Here is a 20,315-nt window from a genome sequence, read left to right on the forward strand (position 1 = left end):
AATTAAAATGTGGGAAGGAAAGTATATAAGACTCACCATCTGTCCTCAAAGTGCTAGTGATTAAGATGGGAAGAGTTATCATCGGGCAGAACTGGAGGCATCTTTAGAGATCATCCCTCCTCATTCCACAAAATCGGAGATGAAGAGAAAGAGGAAATGCCTATTAGCTAGAATGGAGTCAGGACTTAAATGCAGATCTTCTAGCTACCAGACTAGAATTCTTACCACTACAAAAAGAAACTTCACATACATCAGAATTAGTAAACATCTCAAAACAGCATAAAATTGAATGATGTTGGCAACAACAAGATTATATGATGATTAATTCTGATGGATATGGCTTTTTCCAACAATGAGATAATTCAGATCAGTTCTAATGCTCTTGTGGTGAAGGGAGTCATCTGCACCCAGAGAGAGGACTGTAGGAACTTAGTGTGGATCACAGCATAGCATTCTCACTCTTTCTGTTTTTGTTCACTTGCATTTTGTTTTTTTTCCCCAGTTTTTTCCCCTTCTTGATAGGATTTTTCTTGTGCATCAAGATAATTGTATACATATATTAGATTTAACATATATTTTAACATATTTAACATGTATTGGATTACCTGCCATCTAGGGAGGGAAGAAGAGCAAAATTTGGAACACAAGGTTTTGCCAGGGTCAATGTTGAAAAATTACCCATGCGTATGTTTTGTAAATAAAAAGTTTTAATAAGAAAACATAAAAAGAATTGAATGGTGTATTTAAGTGGAAATAACATCAGACTAAGTTAGGAGATCTGGATTTTAGTCACATTTCTGTTTCTGTCACTAGCCTGTTGTGTGACCCTGGGCAATGAAGAGTTTGGCTAGATGCTTAAATTCTGCTAGATGCCAAAGAACTGCTAAGTTCTTCCCAGATTTATGATCCTCCATACTTAGTTCTAAGCCTTAAAATGTATGGCATAGACTATGTGGTAAGATTTCAGAGGAAGGAGAGATCATGGGAAAGGCGGGACAAGAACTGAACAATGAAAGATGGAGAAAAACAAGATGGTGGAAGGACAATGGAGAGCAAAAAGAAGGTGACCGTTCCTTTTCTTTTTCTCTGCGCTGTCCAGATTAGCCGATCTCATGGAGGAACATCAGGAAGAGCTGGCAACTATTGAGTCCATCGACTCAGGCGCAGTATACACGCTGGCCTTGAAGACACACGTGGGCATGTCCATCCAAACTTTCCGCTATTTTGCAGGCTGGTGTGACAAAATTCAGGTGGGATCCATCAGGCCCGTGCAGCATCAGCCTGACCTCCTCTCTGAAAGTCTCATTCCCCATGAGTCAGGTCAAGATCCCCCCAAAAAGGATTCTCTGAGATATGGGGAAAGACACAGTTGACTCACAAGTTACCCTTTGCCTAGGATGGAAGTTCAGTAACCTTTGCCTTTCAGGATGGAGAATCCCAGGAGAGAAAGACATTCTCGTGGAATTTAAACCATGTTTTAAATCTCTCCATTCTTAAGTACAAGGTTCAGTAGTAGGAATAGGAAGATGACCACAATATAGGACCTGCTCCTAGGGAGAAGGACACTTATGAAAATAGCTACGATACAAGAAAAAGTAAGGTCATCGTAAAGGAGACGTCATGGACAGCAGTGTGGACAGAACCTGGGCTTGGAGTTGGAGGCTGTAGTTTCCAGTCCCCGGCTCTACTATTCATTGTGTTACCTTCTGCAGGTCATTCAGCTTTCTGAACCTTGATTCCTGCTTCTCTTAAATAATGAGTGTGGTCTGAAGCTACAGCAGCTCTAAACTACATTTGGCTGAAAGGATCGAGAGAAATTTGGAGAGGAAGAGATAGTTTGCAGCTAGAAGTTGAAGGCTAGGGTAGTTTAGAGAAATCTGATTTGGAGTAGGTAAATGAGGGCAGAATTGTAGAAAGCATTGAATGTCGGTCAGGAGGGGCTCCTGAAGGTTACTTGAGAAAAAAATGACCTGGTTAGAATAGAATAAAATAGAATCCCATAATTTCTCTGTATAAATGAGTCAGTCTCCCCTTGAGTATACATTTCATTCTCATTTTTCACCAATGGAGGAAGCTTTGGGAGGAAAAACCTAAGAAGTCATTCTGGAGGAAAGCAGGAATCCTACTTTTCTGCTCCAAGACCCACAGCTGCCATGACTACATATTCCCCTATAAATCTCAGAGGCCACAGTCTTTCTCTGGGATTATCTTCCCGCTGCACCAATAAGGAACCACAAAGTCTGCATTATAGACAAGAACCTCTGATTATAATACCTATCTTACAGAGAACATGATGGAGGCAAAAAGGGCTACCTAATTGGCTTAGGTTCCCCTAAGAGTCTGAGGAAAGAATATTGGGGTTACAATTACAATCTCATGTACTACTTCATGGCACGTTCTAGTTTAAGGGATGCCTGACTTCTTATTCCCAAGTCAAGAACAAATTGCTGAGATATCTAATGGATAGTACGCACCTGGATGGTCAGAGATGAGGGAGAGGAGGGTTAAGACCTTGATGCATCCTTGTGTTTTATTTCCAGGGTACCACTATCCCCATTAACCAAGCAAGGCCTAATCGCAACCTGACCTTCACCAAGAAAGAACCAGTTGGGTGAGTTCCATCACTTTGGGATGCTTTCACAGGAGGGTTTGGTGGCAAGATTGTCGGAAAATTGGACCTGGTCAAATTTGAGGACTTACTCAATGCTAATCATAATTAGTGGACCCCACTTTTGTGAGAGGCAATGTGGTGCAATTAATGAATCAACAAGCATTTATTAAGCACTATTGTGTGGCTAGGCCCTGTACTAGATACTAGGGATAAAAAGATAAAAGTGAGAGGGTTCCTGCCCTAAAGGAACTTACATTCATGCACATATAAATATATGAAAAATCTACACAAGAGAAAAAAAGATAACTTTTGGGAAGAGGTACTCCCCTTATAGGTGGAGATTGGGGAGATGGGGCATGGAGGAAAAGAACAGACTAGAAAATACTTTATATCAAAAATCAAAAGACTTCCTATCATTATGACAGAGTACTGGATTTGGGGTCATGGGACTTAATTTTAAATACTGGTAGGTCATAGGATTTGTGTTTAAATGCTGCTTCTGCTGCTTTATAGCTCTATGATCTTAAGCAATTCATTTAACCATTCTGGTCTTTACTTTCCTTATCTGTTAAATGATGGGTGATCAAACAGTAAGGTCCCTTTCAACTCTGTGTCTAGGAGCCTCTCCTAGCTCTCCAAAGATGCAGCTAATCAGAATAATCAAGCTAAGCCCACCCCTAGGAGGGATGCTTGTAGCTTCTTTAGTAGTCAGGCCATCTGACTGGAGCATTCATTTGGAGAGGCTGATGCACACACACATACCCCATTCCCCTCATACTTCTAAAAAAAGACCTAGGGCTCAAATGCAATCAGTGTGCCAGAAAAAGTCTCCACTGGCACCAAGCAACCTTGGAAATATCTGCCGGAAACCCAGGCACAATACCTCGTCTTTGTGGGCTTTCTATCTCGTACCACATTCATCTCTAGACATTCATTCCCTTGGGTTAAGGAACTAAAAGCTTCCTTAAATAAATTAACAAGTATTGCATAAATAAATTAACAAGTTAAGTAGCAGAAACCTTGCAAAGCAAATATTTCAGAAGAGTTGCTTAGAGGCTGATGTGGACATGAAAGACAGCTTCAAATATTTGTAAGGTTATCCTGTAGAAAAAAATTAAAAAATTAAAAACCAGTTATCCCGTAGAACAGAATCATAGTACACATGTCAGATGGAAAGGGGATTATGTTAGACCAAACAGTCCATTTGACAGATGAGAAAGCTGAGGGGCAACAGGCAGGATAACTTGGCAAAGGAACCTTCAGTTTCATCCAGTTGAACTTCTTCATTTTATAAATGAGGAACATGAGCCCTTGCAAAGGCAAAATGACTCAACTCAAGTCATGCTGACTTAGAAGCAGAGCCAGGTCTTCTGAATCCAAGTCAAGCTTCTTGTCAGGTACATCAGGATCACAGAGAGGAGACAGGGAAGCTGGAAATAGGCAGGATGGGTAGGGGAAGGGTCCTTGCTTGGTCAGGACTAATGCCTGCCTGTCTTGGTCTTTAGGGTCTGTGGCATTGTCATTCCCTGGAATTATCCCCTAATGATGCTCTCCTGGAAGACCGCCGCTTGCCTGGCGGCTGGGAACACTCTGGTCATCAAGCCAGCCCAGGTGAGTCATCTCAGCGTGCAAGGGCTGTGAAGATGAAGAGGAGGAGGAGGAGGGTGGACGTAATCATAATGATGTGTGTTTCTCAAATCTGAGTCTTAATGGAAATCCTTCTTCTGTAGAACTCTTCAGAGAAAGTTGCACATCTGGCCCATCAGGACAATGACATTATACTTGAATTTCCACTATTAAGCCCAGGATTTGCTAAGTGGAAAGGGGAAGATCTCTCCTCTTCAGCCATCTCTCCCATTAGGCTAACTCCAGGGATTCTGTTTCTTTCCTGGGCAGCTATCCAGTTATATCTATTTGTACCAAATTTTTCAGCTTATCTCAAGGGAGAAGATTCAGTACTTAGGTAGTATTATGACTTTATTATTCATAGAAATGGCCAAGTGTCATGAAAAAGCACTAAACTGGAGTCAAGATTTGAGTTGAAGTTCTAGCCCAGTTACTAGCTAAGACTATGAAGTGATGAAACTAAAAACCAACTACTTTTCCTCATCTGTAAAATGGGAACAGTAATACATACACTACCTACCTGAGTTGGTATGACAAGAACATAAAGTGAACTTAAATTATTTTTAAATAGTCTATTATTTTTCCAAATACATGCAAAGATAGTTTTCAGCACTTACCTATGTAAAATCATGTGTTTCAAATTTTTCCTCTTTCTCCCTTTCCACCTCCCAAGAAAGAAAGCAATCCAATATGGTTAAACATAGAACATTTAAATTCTTTTTCATTCTTTCTTCACAATATTGTCTCTTTAATAAAAAAACTAATTTGTCATCACCTCTGAGCAAGACTATGGAACACAAGATTAATGTGGGAGTAAGAAGAAGGGCAGGGGGTGCTAATAGAGAGGTAAGAAGATACAGCAATCAATGGAATATTGCTGATGGAATATTATCGATCAAGACAGAGAGAAATCAGTATAGGTTGGAGCTGTTGCAAGAAAATAATTGTATCTCTAAGACTCATCCTTGTTTTTCTCAGATCTATATACTAGGTTTTAGTCCCACATCACCAATTGCTTATTGGACATTTCAAGTTGGATGTCCCAGAGACACCTCAAACTCCACATTTCCAAAACAGAATTCATTACCTAACAACCTAAAAACCCCTTCCCTCTTTCAGACAAAGGCACCACCAATCTTCCAGATTCCTAGCATCATTTTTGCCTCTTTACTCTCCTTTCCTCCACATGTCCAATCAGTCATCCTAATGTTTCTCCCTTTCCAATACCTTGTGATCCAAACTCCTCTACTCACCTAGTCTAAGTTAAGATCATCATCACCTCTGGACTTTTGCAATGGCCTCGTGCTTGGTTTTTCTGCCTCGAGTTTTACTAATCCATCCTCCTAACAACTTACAAATTGATATGTCTGACCTTATCATTCCCATGATCATCCCATGGGATGGAGTCATCCCATGACTCCAATTTGATAGGCAATGAGGAGAATCTGAAAATGTTTGAAGAGAGAATTATCCTGGTAATATTGGAATCATCAGTTGATCCTAGGAGTTAACTACTCCTAGGACCAAATAAAAATGACTTTTAAATAAATATAAGGCCATTTATAATTTGACTATCCAAACCATCCAATCTTATCATATATTACTCTTCTTCATGTGTTCTCACCAAACTAGCTGTCTTGCTGTTCCTCAGCTACAACAGTTATCTTCCAGCTCAGTACCTCTATGCAGGCAGTACTCCTTTTCTGAAATGAATTCTCTCCTCAATTCTGCCTCTTAGAATCCATCATTTCCTTCAATATTCCCATTCCTGACTCCATTTCCTACCTGTTAGTGCCTCTCCCAGAATCCTTAACGCTCAGCATAGTGGCTAATACATAGTAGGTGCATAATAAATGAATGTTAATTGATTGATTGAAGATATCAAGTATGCTTTAGGCATTTACTCTATCCTGGAGTCTTCCAAGGAGAGAAAAGAAAAAATGGAGTTGTAGAAAGAACACTGGGCTTGGAATCAAAAGGTTTAGGCTGGAATTCTGGCTTTATTACTTGTTATGTGACCATGAGCAAGTTACCTCCTTCTTCTACTTCCTCCCCGACTAAAAGAAGAATTAGTTGGTTTTTAAAGTCAGTTAAAGCCAGAGGTGACCTTAGTCGTTATGTGGGCCAATCTCTTCATCCTATAGCTGAGAAAATTGAGGGCTAGAGAAATTAAATGACTTGGAGAAAAGGTCACGTATACTGTCTTGGAGTCCACTCAAATCACTGGAAGAGCTGATTGCTAAATTTCCAGGGTAAACATTTACCATTTATCTAAATCAGCAAATACTACAAATCAGAGCTTGATTTATTATTGTTGTGGAGATTGTCTAGAATTAAGAAAGTGATGATAAAATGTTAAAAATATAGATTAAACTTAAAATATAGAGGGGGGCCACTTGTTAAATATTTGCCAGCATACCCCAGGTCACGTGGATAGTAATAACTTCATGAGGTTGATCAGATGAGCCTCTGACAAAAGTAGCAAATGGCAAAGTCTGTTTTTGAACCTCAGTTCTTGATTCCAAATTCAGCGTTTTCTCTACTGTTCTGTACCAAAGTTCTAATGTTCTGTGGTTCCTGGAGCCTTGAAAATGGGAAGGCTCTGGAGAGAGGAAGAAGCCGGAGAAGGGCATCCTGCTGAGGAGAAAGGAGTGAGCTTGGTTAATCAGCTGGAACCATTTAATCACATCATAAATGAGCTCTATTTTTCTGTGGGTGACATCTGGAAAGTCATCCGGTGCATAAAATAGAAAACAACAACAACAAAATAGAGGAGGATGGAAGGGGATGGCCAGTGGGTCTGAGACTGCAATTCTCTTGCTGTACCACCAGGTGACACCTCTGACTGCCTTGAAATTTGCCGAGCTGACCGTGAAAGCTGGCATTCCCAAAGGGGTGGTGAACGTGCTTCCCGGATCAGGTAAGAGGGCGGCAGAGAAGGGCGGTCGTTCTCTGTCTCCCTTCTCAGGAAGAAAAAGCAGGGCATCTCGCCTGGCCAGCTTCCCCATCTGAAAGTCCTACAGAGTCTGATGTCTCCAAAGACCAAGAATCTGACCCTGGAAAAGGGCTGACTAGGAAAAGGAGGTGCTGGGAGTGGTGGTGGTGGTGGCGATGATGATGATGATGATGGTGATGAGGAGGAGGAGGAAGAGGAAGATAATGATGGTGATGGTTTTGGTGATGATGATGATGAAGATGGAGATGGAGAAGAAGATGAGGAAGATGCTACTGGTGGTGGTGGTGATAGTGATGAGGAGGAGGAGGAGGAGGGAGAGGAGGAAGAAGAAAAGAAGGATGGAGGTGGTGATGATGATGATGATGATGACAATAACAATGATACTACCACCACTACTATGTCTTCTTTATCTTCCTCCTCTCTTCCTCTTCCTCTTTCTACTACTCCTACTCCCACTCCTACCACCACCACTATTACCTTCTCATCCTTGTATTACTATTACTACTACTACTACTAATAATAATAATAATAACAATGGGACAAAGAAGAGACAGCTGAAAGTTAGCCATTAGCCAAAAAAAAATGTAAAAAGAAATCCAAAGTCATGCTAAATCTTTGGGAGCTCAAGGTAAACTTATCCGCATCTACTCTCATCGGCCATCTTTTGCACAATCATACTTATCCTTCCATGTATACTCAGGGGCAGAGAATTCTAACCTTGGAGTCAGAAAGAACTGGGATCAACCTCAGAGTCGTGTGATGATGGGCAAGTCACCTGAATTCCTTTGGCCCTCAACTGCAAAATGAGGGGATTAACTCAATGATTTCTGGGGTTTCTTGTGACTCAAAATCTGTGATCCTATGATCATTCATGAAGCACCTGTGGTGTGTTAGGTGCTGTGTACAAGGAAGTAAGTAGTTGGAAGACATAGGTTTGAGTCCACATTCTGACATGTATCTTCCTTGTGATCATGAGCAAGACACTTATCCTCTCTGGACTTCATTTCCCCATTTGTAAGAAGACATGGGGCTGGATTCCTAAGGTCCCATCTAGCAACAGTTCTAAGTTCGAGAGAAAGAGCAAAATGTGGCAAAGCGATAATGAAATAGGAAACAGTAGCCTGGGTCCTAGTCCTGACTTTGCCACCAACTTACACTGTGGCCTTAGTTCAGTAAGTTCCCTTCTCTGAAACTCAGTTTACTCTCTATAAATCTGGAACTAATGATCTCCAAGATTCTATGCAGCTCTAAAGTTTCTAGAATCCATCCCTATGTTTATTCCATTCTCCCTGAAACTGAAAGTTTCTTGGACCAAATGATAGCTGTCTCTCCACACACAGATGATGAATTGCACACAGCCACAGTCTAGCTGCTCACTTTCTTCCTTAATTAACTTAGCAGCCCTCCAGGAGCCAGTGGAAGGATCGGGGTGGGTGGGACATCCCTGTGGATCTGGCCAGGTGGTTCCCCCGATGACTCTTTCCCTCTCACCTGGTACAGTTGTAAACACATCTGACAGCAAAGGGGTAATTGAAATTGTAACTAGGACATCACGCAAGCACCCTTCTGTATCTCCTGACTTCTGCCCAAAGGAGATTGGGTTGGGGCGGCAGAATTGGCCTGTACTTCTTTTCAACCTGCCCTGACTCTGTCACTGGCTGGGAATTTGCTGGATCGAGGGCAGGGAGGTATATGTCATCTGCTCAGGAAAAATCCTCCAAGAGTCCTGGGATCGGTGCCCAGTTCTGCTATTGGCTTCTCTAATAAGAGTAATAACAATAACAGTGATGGGGATGATACCTCTACTTTATTTGTACTGTTCATTCACACCCATGACCTAATTTGTTGTTCATGAGACAATCCTGGAAGAGGAATTATCCCTTCTTACAGGCTGGGAAAGGGAATTCAGAGAAGTTGACTCGCCTAAAATCACATGGTGAAGGCAGCGGCAGCAGCATGCCCTAATGACAAATAATGTTAATGGAAAATCACAGATTTGAGACCAAGAGGACTTTGGCAACCGTTTATTTCAATCTACTTATTTACAGATGAAGAAATTGAGGGTCCAGGATGTGACTTGTCTAAAGTCACAGAGGTGTCAGAATAAGGATTTGAACCCAGGACCTTTGATTCCAAAGTCAATGTAGAATTCAACTCTCAAGGGACAGTGTAGGAAAAAAATTTGCCTCTTTTGCTCCTTATCCCTAATTTTTCTGCCCTGTTAGAAACTGGAGATACAAATACAAAAATGTGTGTGTGTGTGTGTGTGTGTGTGTATGTGTGTGTGAGTGTGTAGACAGAGAGAAACAGACAAAGAGACAAAAGACAGAGACAGAGAGAGAGAAAGATGATCAAAGAAAGATAGAGAGACAGATGAAGAGAAAGAGAGAGGGACAGAAACAGAAAGACAGAGATGGAGAGAGAGGACATTGGCAAGCTGGGCGGTATTAAAACCCAAGAAGGGGAACCCTATGAGAATCAGGTACAAGACGTGGGAATGTCCATCCTGAGGAAGAGAAGATTTAAGGGGCACATCATATCTGTCTTTATAAGTATTTGAAAGATTGTCACGTAGAAGATGGATCAATAAGTAGTACCATAGTGCTGGAGTCAGGAATCTTCCCAAATTCAAATCTGGCTTATACAGATCCTTATGGGTGTGATTCTGGGTCAGTCAGTAACCCTGTTTACCTCAGTTTCCTTATCTGTAAAATGATCTGGAGAAATAAAGGACAAGCCATTTAGTATCTTCGCCAAGAAAACCCCAAAAGGGGTCACAAAGAATTGCACACAATTGAAATGACTGCACAATAACATATAGGAGATGGATTAGAAGGGGAGCCATATTGTAGGAGTCAGTGATAACTTGGCCTTGCTTCTGACACACATTAACTCTGTGACCCTGGAGGAGTATTAAAGTCTCAATACTCTAAACAAGAAGGTGGCAACCTGCAATTGGTAGAGAAAGTTCCTCATCTGAGAGTTCCTTCTACTATTGAAAACATAGATCCAAGTTGGAAAGATCCAAGTCCAACCCTCATTTAATAGGGGGCCTCGAGATACTGCGACTAGTCCAAGGCCATATAGGATTTAAGTTGAAGAATCAGAATTCAAACTCAGGTTCCCAAGTCCGGTGTTCTGCCTTCATTCAGAAAATTCAGTCCTTTGAAATAGGAGTTAAATTGAAGGATATATTTACTCCATTCCTTGAAGGACAGAGTCACATGGTGTCCTCCAAACAGGGGAGAATGCCGTATGCCGTACCATTCTTGTGTTTGTCAGGGCTGGAAAGGGCTTCTGAGGGTCTCTCTTCTAACCTCCCTTCCACAATATCCAGAAGAGGCGACCCGTTTAGCTGCCTCTGTTTGGATTGGTTCCATGATAAAAAACTCTCCTTTTAGGTTTAAGTGACAGTGTTCCTTTGAGAGCACAAAGGATCAGAACTGTTCTCTCAGTACCCAGGTGTGCATCATGGGGCACAGACTGTTAAAGCTGGGGGATCTCAGAATTCATCTAGCTTAATCACCTCATTTTACAGAAGAGTAACCAAGGCCCAAAGACATCCAGTGATTTGTCTAAGGAGAAGGCAGAGCCAGAATTTGTACTCAGGTCTGGTGGCAGTAGGAACAGGGAAGTGAGGATCCTGCTTTTTTGTCCGGATTATACCACATCTGGAGTATCATGCTCATTTTACGGGGTATCTCGCTGGTACAATGGATGGAGATCACTGAATTTATAACCCAACCTGAGACACTTGCTGACTGTGTGACCCTAGGCAAGCCACTTTAACCTCTGTCTGCCTCAGTTTCCTCATCTGTAAAATAAGGGTAATAATGGCACCTACCTCCCAGGATTGTTGTGAGACTCAAATGAGATATTTGTGAAGGGTTTGTCATGTAATAAATGCATAATGTTTCCTTTCCTTCTTTTTAAGTACTACATTTAGGAAGAGCATTGATAAGTAGGATAGTCTGAGGAGTGTGAGCATCATGATAAAGGTCCATGAGACCATGTGAGAAACAGCAGAAAAATGTTTAGCCTCAAGAAGAGAAGGCTTAGGAGAAACATGAGAGTTGACTTCGAGGATTCAAAGTGCCATCATGGGGGCAAGCAGTAGCCAGAGGGCAGAGATACTACAAGAAACAGAGTAAAAAGACTAGACTAGACATGAGGAACAACTGATTTTTGAGCTGATACTGCCATAATCTCATTAAATATTGCTTTATTTATATTTATAGTTATATTTTATTATTAATATAATATGATTTAATATTGTTATTTTAATCAAATATTTAAATTATGAATATGTAAAAGTAATAATTAACAAAAATAATTGTTTTGATAATATTATTATGATATAATAATAATGAATGTGATTTATTAATAACTATTTTATTTATATAAATATTGCTGTCACTATCTCCTTTAATCCTAACAGCAACCCTATAAGGCAGTTCCCATATCCCCATTTTACAGGTGTAAAGTAGAGACTACTTGCTCATAGTCACACATTTTAGTAAGTGTCAGAGGTTCCAATGGAAGCCAGCTCTTCCTGGCTCAAAGCCCAGTACTTGATTCAGTGGCCTATTTTCAAACCACTATAAATTAAAAATTCCAAGTTCCATCTTCGAGAATGGAAGAGCTAAAGTCCAAGGTGCCCTTTCAGCTCTAAATCTATGACCTATGATCCCCATCATCCATAGTGTCTAATTGACAATGGGCTGACTCAGAAAGTAATGGCTTCTCTTTCTCTTAAAGTCTTCAACTGTGGCTGATCCTGGAAAACATTTGTATGCATTATTGGGGGAGAGATATTCTTGCTCAGGCCCCTCTAATTTCCTCTAAATCTGAGAATCTATGCTTCATTATAATATTGGAACAAATCCTAAACCACAACCATGGGAACTTCCAGCGTGTGAAGAATCCATCCTAAGCTTTTAGGTAGCCTGCTGACTCTCCTTGTGATGGCTGCTCCTGGTTCAGCCAAGGCTCCCAAGCCTTCCCATCCTCATCAGACAAATCTATCTAGGATTTTAGGGCTCTGGGGGAACCAGATCTTTGGTAACCTTTATTGTGCTGCAGACCAATAGTATCAAATGGAAAAGGGGGTCACTAATTGGTTCATAAGGATCCCTGCTAGCTTGTTAAAATGTTACTTATGCTTTATTATATTTTTATTTATTTTGTTCAATATTTTCCGATTGCATTTTAATCTGATTCAGGCTATATTCGGGAAGGTGGTGAGTCCCATGTGTATGACACTTCTTCTCCAAAACCTTTCAGAGTTAGGACTCGGGGGAAATATTCCAATTTATGGGGATTATGGAGGAGTGGAGGAGATGACAAACTCTTTCCCTCCTTCCCTCACCTTACTAGGAACAAACCATCTAGCTAATGATGGGAATGGGCTGTTAATGTGTAAGATAATGAAGAGAGGGCTCAGGATTTGGCACTGGGAGACCAGTGATCTCCTCTACTTGCTACATGTACAACATTAAGAAAGTTATTTAACATGTCTGAGGTTTGGTTTCCTCCTCTCTAAAATGAGGAAATGACTTTTGTTGTCCTTTGTAGCTCTAAATCCTATATTAAGCTACCCTTTCATTATGAGAGTAATTCTCTTCTGTCTGCAGGGAATTCTTTACAGACTCAGAGAGCCAGAGGAACAATGGTTTGGCTTGCTGAGTAAACCTGGCCTGGCATATCTGTTTCTCTTGTTGAAAGCTGCCTAAAAATGGGAAATGACAGCCTCCCTTTACACTGTAGGCCAAGGAAACTCACCTTGTACATCAAGGTTCCATTGGCATTTCAGTCAAAGAGAGATGTCAAGTAGGGATCAAAAGGAAAGCAAATGTGGGCAGTAAAATTGCCAGGAAAGCAAACCCATCTTCATCAATCCATGGGTTATATCATTTAGAGGTCTCGGGGACCTCCAGAAGCCTTTCTCTCACACTGTTACCCCTCTTTTGGACAGGTTCCTTAGTTGGGCAGAGGTTATCAGATCATCCAGATGTAAGGAAAATTGGGTTCACAGGCTCCACGGAGATTGGAAAACACATCATGAAGAGGTAAGCAAGTTGGGGGATCAGGGTGCAGATATACTCGTATATATTGAACAACCAGTTTTCTGAGGGCATAATACATTTCTAAGCTTCATCTGCACTGTTAACGTTTTCTCTGTCACTCTCAAATCTAATAATAATCTAGTAATAAGATCAACAACAACCAAGTCCTGATTTATGGCACTTAGCCGTTTATGAGGTATAAATGCTCATGCTGAAATTTAATAATCAGCTCCAGATAGCCCTAGGAGCTGACTCCGATACAAAAAAGGCATACTAAGATTGTTGGGTTACTTTTTGGCTTCTAAACTCAGTTCTTCCTAATAACAAAACCTTGTATTTGTGTAGGAATTTTGGAGATGTGGTTTAGTTTATTTTTCAAGAATTATAGCGAAAAGATCCATTTTTAAAGTTTCTGAGCACTTGTCCAGACTCTGCCTCTTTCTAGCTTTATGATCTTGGTCAATTCCCCTTATCTTTTTTTAATCTATAAAATGGGGATAACAACCCCTATCCAGTTTCCAGAGCTGTCATAAGCATTTTCCATCTGTCAAATCTCATCTGGATGTGAGGGATTGTTATTGTTTAACTCAGACAGCACTCCTGTCAGGTCAGAAGAATAAATAGTAATATCCTCCATTAGGCAGATGGGGAAACTGAGGTCCAGTAAGATCGTCACAGGTATCTAAGTCTAAAAGACTATATAGAATTGGGCTGTGGTGTCCACCTGAGGGGAATGGTCGTTTGAATGGCCAGGAATTATTCACCTTTTGGCTGTGTCCTGGTCCTCTTGGGAAGTCTGGTGAAGTCTACGGGCCCATTTTGAGAATAATGTATTTAAATGCATAAAATTAAATAGATCATTAAAATGAAAGTAATAAAATTAAATTAAACTAAACATAAGGTTGCAAAGGAAACCAATTATATTCAAATACAATTTCCAAAAAAAATTTTTTTTAATTCAGCCCAGATTAAAAACACTTGCTCTAGGAGCTCCTAAATTCTATCCCCTTGTGTAAAAGAACCCTCCCCCAATACAGTACTAAAAGTTTTGAGAACTATTTGTATAAGTCCCTGGAAGGTGTATCCCTGAAAAAAGGAAGAAGAGATAGTTGAGAATCTTCTGTCTTTTTATTTATTTATTTCCTTTTTGGTCAGATATTCAGTGTCTTGGTACCCTGAGTGCTTAAGTGAGAGCTGAGGGCCCTTCTTCTTCATCATGACTACCCCAACATGAGCCAAATCCTAATGTTCCCAGGAGAAATCTGGAAAGGAAAGTACAAGAAAAGGCAAATTCAGAGATTCCCAGAGAAACCCCTAAGTGAGGACCACATAGCCAAGAGGGTTGAACAGCTTCCCCAAGGTTCTGGGCTGCACTTACATGGAATGATATAGCTGGAAGTAATCTTTGACGTTATTTAATATAATCTTCTCGTTTCATAGCATTGGAAACTAAATCCTAGGGAAGAAAAGATGATCAGTATTAGATCACCTAAGGAAGAATTCAATCCTAGATCTTTTGACTTATTCATGTGAATATATTACTTCACCCCTTCTTTCAAAAAGATTTGCCTTCTTATTTGCATCTCTCAGAAAAGGTTTTTTCCCCTTGGGAAGGACATCTCAAGCATCAGTAAGCCATCAGGGAGGCATTTGGGAGAGAGATTTCCCTTTCCTGGTTACTGAAATCTGTTTAGGCAGCCACCTATTTAACCAATATGGCTTAAATATTGGCCATCCCCAAGCAACTCCAAAGTATCTCATATCTCTCCAGCTTTTACTCATGGAAAATCTCCAAACATTGTGGTCATTGTCTACTACAATCATATAATGGCTTATGTTTACACAGAGCACTTTAAAGTTTACTAAGCACTTTTCAAACATTATTTCATGCTACCTAGTGCAGCACAGGTGATGCAATCCTGGCCATTTTATAGGTGAGGTTACCAACACTCAGGTCCAGTTAAACAGCTGTGAAATGTCTAAGGAGGATTGAAAATGAAGACTTCCTGATTCTGCAATGAGGGCTCTATCCACCACACTATCTGCCTTACTTCCATAAAGAGAAATCTCCATGTTAATTATTTTAAAACTAAAGTGATAGTTTTAGGAAGAATATAAACATGTACAAAAAAACCCAGCAATTGGTCATAGGTTATAAATAATCAGCTGGGCATTTGATACCACAACTATTTTTACTGAAATCCTTTCCTGGAATCCACAGACTTAGCAAAGCTGCCAACAGCCAGAGTCCAGGGGCTGAAGTGAAACTCTTCTGGACTGAAGGGGACACCTTAACATGCATGGCATGTTAATAGTGATCATGGCAACAGCTCACACTTAGTCATATTTTCCCCTTCAGAATTAGGAGTCCAATAGAGTTGGAGAATTCCTATTACGTCAGTTCCTTCCAGCAATACAGATCAGCAGCTGAACTATAGGAAGAATAGTAGAAAATTTCCCAGTGTCCCACAGCCAGGATGTTCCAGAGACCACAAGCTAGTTCTGGTCTTCCCTACTCCAAGACTGTCCACTCCATTCACTATACTACACTGCCTCTCAGCTAGGGAATATAAATATTACTACCCTCATTTGAAAAAGGAAATTAAGCCTTATAAGATTGAGTACTTTGTTAAGCCAGGATTCAAGCTAACATCTGTGTAATTTGAGTTCAGCATTCTGTCGTGTGTGTGTGTGTGTGTGTGTGTGTGTGTGGCAGAGAGAGACAGAAAGACAGAGAGAGACAGAAAGACAGAGACAGAGAGACAATGAGACAGAGATAGAGACACAGACAGAGACAGATAGGAGAGACCGAGACAGAGACAAAGGAAAAGGGGAAAAAGAAAGGGAGGGAGAATAAGAAAGAAGAGAGAGAGGAAAGGGGAAAGAGGAAGGGGAGGGGAGAGAGAAGAGGAAGGAGACCTATTTGCTCTTTTCTCTATGCCTTTGACTGGCTTTCCCCCCATTCCTGAAATAGGCTTCTTCTTCATTCTTCTGTTTCTTGGAATCCCTGACCTCCTTCAAAACCCAGTTCAAGAGTGAACTTCTTTATAACACTTTTCTTCACACCTTCTGAAGCTAAGTTGGGACTGGGAATATGGTGTTAACTTTCTATAATAATAGGAAAGATAGAAGGTGGATAGAATTTAGAGAGAAAATAATGAGTTCCATTTTGAACATACTGAGTTTAAGATGTCTAATAGACATCTAGTATAAGCTACATCAGGGGTCCTCAAACTTTTTAAATAGGGGGCCAGTTCACTGTCCCTCAGATCATTGGAGGGCCAGACTATAGTAAGAACAAAAACTTTGTTTTGTGGGCCTTTAAATAAAGAAACTTCATAGCCCTGGGTGAGGAGGTAAATGTCCTCAGCTGCCTCATCTGGCCCGCGGGCCGTAGTTTGAGGACTCTTGAGCTATATGAAAGGCATTTGAAGGTACAAGATTGGAGATTGGACCAGGACAAGTAGATTTGAAAATCTTTAACATAGAGATGATGATTAGATTCATGGGAGCTAATGAGATCATCAAGAGAAATAGTACAGAAGGAGAGGAAAAGAAAGCCCAGAACAGAACTCTGATGGACAACTATGGTTAGAGGGTATGATCTGGAGGAGGCGCCAGCAAAAGATTCAGAGAAAGAATGGTCAGAGAGGCAGGAGGAGAAAGAGAGTGTGGTATCCAGAAAACTTAGAAAGAAAAGAGTTTCAAGGAATTGAAAATGACCAACAGTGTCAAGGAAAATAAGGACTGAGAATGATACATTTGGCAACTAAGAGATCCTTAGTGACTGGAGAGAGAAGTTTCAGTGGAATAAGGTCAGAAATCATATTATAAGGAGTTGAGATAAGAATGAGAGGAAGAAAAAGTGGAGGTCCTAGATGGTCTTTTTGAGCTGTAAAGGGCAGAAAAGATAGAGGATAATATTTATCAGAGATAGAAGATCAAGTAGCATCTTTTTTAAGATAGTGGAGGTATGGATATGTTTGTGGGCAACAAAAAATGAGCCTGTAGATAAGTAGAGATTAAAAATAAGTGAAACATGGCACAGTCTATTGGGGGAAATGGGAAGGAAGGGGATCGCTCGATCAAGTGGAAGAGTTAGCCTTGGTAAGAAAAAAGGTCACTCAGCAAAGTGTTAATGAAGATTGGCTCATTGGTTTGGATTAATAGAATACCAGATTACTCAGTTACTATATATAGTAATAGAAAGATAGAGAGATTTATAGGGTCACTGGTTTTATTTACTAATGGAAGTTTTTATAACATTTTAAAGATCATATACAGTTGAACTTTTTCAGATTATTAAGTGCTGTAAATGCAAAATAGTCAATCCTGTATTAAATGTGTGCACTTGGAAGTATATGCTTTGCTTGTATAGTTGTAAATAATCAGAAAAAAGGTACCCTAAAGAAAAATCTGATAAAAATTATTGTTATATTATGATATATTATAAATGTTGCTTTGGGGCTGGATGTAGATAAACTATATGTTATGGTTCTAGTATTTTTTTAAAAAGGTCACTTCAGCATGTGAGATAGTCTTGCCAATTTTCTTTCATCTTACACTCATACATTTGATTTTTTGAACCCAAATATAAGGTTTCTCTTTATTTCCATTATATTTCATCTTTTTAAATTTGCTCCATTGTTCTAATTGGCTGAGGGGAGGGAGGAATAAAGATTTATATAGCATCTGCTGTGTACCAGACACTTTGCTAAGCATTTTTTACAAATATCTCAATTGAACCTTTAACAAACATGTAAGGTAGGTATTATTATTATTATTCCCAATATGCAGTTGAGGAAATTGAGACAAATAGAAGTAAAGTGATTTTCCCAGAGCTGGTAAGAATATGAGGCTGGATTTGAACTCAGATCTTCCTGATATCTAGCATTCATCCCCTATGCCACCAGATGTTTTGTTTGCTTTTATGATCCCTTTTCTCCTTCCCCACCCCCATCTTCCCAATAAGGTTGAGATCTTTGGATTTTGATTGTCCCTCAACGTGTTAGCTATTCCACCAAGCTTGTCATCTGCAATGTGACAGGCATAAGTAATTCCTTCATCCAAGTCACTGTTAGAAGCATTAAATACCACAGCATCCCAATAGAAACCAAGGACACTCTACTATTTGGTTCAAAAACAGCAATAAAGTTTCTTTTTAGACACTTCAATCCAGCTGATATCTCCATCTGCTGATTCATTTTAGGGCTCCTCTAAAGCATTATGTCTGTAATTTTAAGGACCCAATATTCATTAAATGCTGTGCTAGACACTAGGAACCAAAATACACAGAATAAAACCATTCCTACTCTCAAGAAGCAGACGAGTACATATAAAAATAATGCAGCACAAATATGAAGTGAATAAATACAGATACAAACTAGCTCAATCTAGGATTGTCTGAGATTTCCAACAGCCCAGTTTTGTGGCCCTTCAGTGTTTATAACAATTTGACATTCTTATCCATTCTTTGCTTTATAAGCCTTGGCCAAAAGCAACAACACTCTGATCCAACACAGACAGCTGCTTCTAAGAGTCCTGTATCTCTGGGCCACGATCCACCATCTAGTGTGATCCCGACTCAGCGTTCTTTCCCTTTGGCTCAGTTTGACTTTTGCAAGATTTTCCAGATTTCCCAGGGCTCTTGAATCCATCCCAGCCTTACTTATTCTTCTCTATTTTTTCTTGCAGCTGTGCGCTAAGTAATGTCAAAAAGGTTTCTCTGGAACTGGGAGGAAAATCTCCCCTCATCATCTTTGCAGACTGTGATCTGAACAAGGCTGTCCAAATGGTAATTTTACTGATCTTTTATTAATAGGGGTAGATGTGGGTGACCTAGATGGAGCCCAAAGTGGGAAAGGAAGAGCTCAAGTGAGGCTGTAGGGAAAACAAATGAGGTATGCAAATCCCAAATAAGCTACTGGTGGTGCCATAGTGCACAAAGTACAGGACCTGGAGTCAGGACAGTTCATCTTCATGAGTTCAGATTGACCTCAGATATTTACTATGTGACCCTGGACACAGTTTTGGGTCAGTCCACCATGACACTCTGCCTTGTATATCTTTTCCTTCATCCTTTCCCCATGCCTTATGGTATCTCCTTGCCTCAGTTTCTTCATCTGCAAAATGAGCTAGAGAAGGAAATGGCAAATCACTGCAGTATCTTTGCCAAGAAAACCCCAAATATCACAAAGAGTCAAATACAACTGGAAAATAATTGAAAAACAGCAAATCCCTAGAGAGTTGGCATTAAGTTTATAGAATGCTAAGCTATAATAATAATACTATTATTAATTATTGTGATTGAGGTACCAACTGATGTGGTTTGTAGACACTAGGTAATATGAGTTAGGAGAGCACCAAATGTTGGAGTTCAATCATGTGAAGAATTCACAATGACCATTCTCTTTAGTAAAAGGTAAGTTTATTTAAGAGAAAAGGTTACAGACAAAATGAAGAGGTACAGAAGACACCAGAAATGGTAAATATGAAATAGACTTGGGAGAGTATATAGTTAGTAAAGAAATTTTAGACATTTCAGGGTTAGAGAAGAGATACCATAAGGCATGGGGAAAGGATGAAGGAAAAGATATACAAGGCAGAGTGTCATGGTGGACTGACCCAAAAGTTCAGCAAGGATGATGTGAGTCATAGCCATATTTATAGGGGAAATTTAACCTCAGGGATTTGATATAACTTGAATTTCTTGACTAGACACAGCAAGATGGGGCTATCCATTGCTAGGGGGAGACCTCCACAGAGGGTGAGACTACGAGGCTAAACTGATTCCTATCAATGCCCTTCCCCAAGGAGCAATTCCATCAATGCTTCATTCTTTCTCTGCTAACAGTATCCAGGAACTCATTATAACTAATAAATAAATAAATAAATAAAACAATAATATTTATATAGTACTTTAAGTTTTACAAATATTATCTCACTTTATCCACACAACAATCCAGGGTGGATGGGTAGATACAACTATTATGCCCATTTTAAGATGAGGAAATCAGAAGATAAATTAATCAGTTTAACGCCTTCATTTTATATAGAG

General features: G+C 40.0%; 1 protein-coding gene and 1 long non-coding RNA gene across 3 annotated transcripts in view; one reads left to right on the plus strand and one right to left on the minus strand.

The window, feature by feature from the left end:
- Nucleotides 1-20,315, plus strand: part of ALDH1L1 (aldehyde dehydrogenase 1 family member L1) — a 74,177-nt gene that overhangs the window by 40,157 nt on the left and 13,705 nt on the right. The window contains exons 13-18 of the mRNA XM_051983047.1: nucleotides 1,100-1,250; nucleotides 2,541-2,611; nucleotides 4,117-4,222; nucleotides 7,070-7,157; nucleotides 13,168-13,261; nucleotides 18,953-19,052. Coding sequence (XP_051839007.1) covers nucleotides 1,100-1,250; nucleotides 2,541-2,611; nucleotides 4,117-4,222; nucleotides 7,070-7,157; nucleotides 13,168-13,261; nucleotides 18,953-19,052 — 610 coding nt within the window. The remainder of the gene's footprint in view (nucleotides 1-1,099; nucleotides 1,251-2,540; nucleotides 2,612-4,116; nucleotides 4,223-7,069; nucleotides 7,158-13,167; nucleotides 13,262-18,952; nucleotides 19,053-20,315) is intronic.
- LOC127552718 (uncharacterized) overlaps nucleotides 14,377-20,315 on the minus strand; it is a 56,890-nt gene continuing 50,951 nt past the window's right edge. For both annotated transcript variants that reach the window (XR_007951565.1, XR_007951568.1), the window contains 2 exons: nucleotides 14,637-14,714; nucleotides 14,377-14,520 (listed from right to left, as the gene is read on the minus strand). This is a non-coding gene — a long non-coding RNA (uncharacterized LOC127552718). The remainder of the gene's footprint in view (nucleotides 14,521-14,636; nucleotides 14,715-20,315) is intronic.

Source organism: Antechinus flavipes, chromosome 1 (genome assembly GCF_016432865.1).
Source record: "Antechinus flavipes isolate AdamAnt ecotype Samford, QLD, Australia chromosome 1, AdamAnt_v2, whole genome shotgun sequence".
In the NCBI taxonomy this organism is placed as follows: Eukaryota; Metazoa; Chordata; class Mammalia; order Dasyuromorphia; family Dasyuridae; genus Antechinus; species Antechinus flavipes.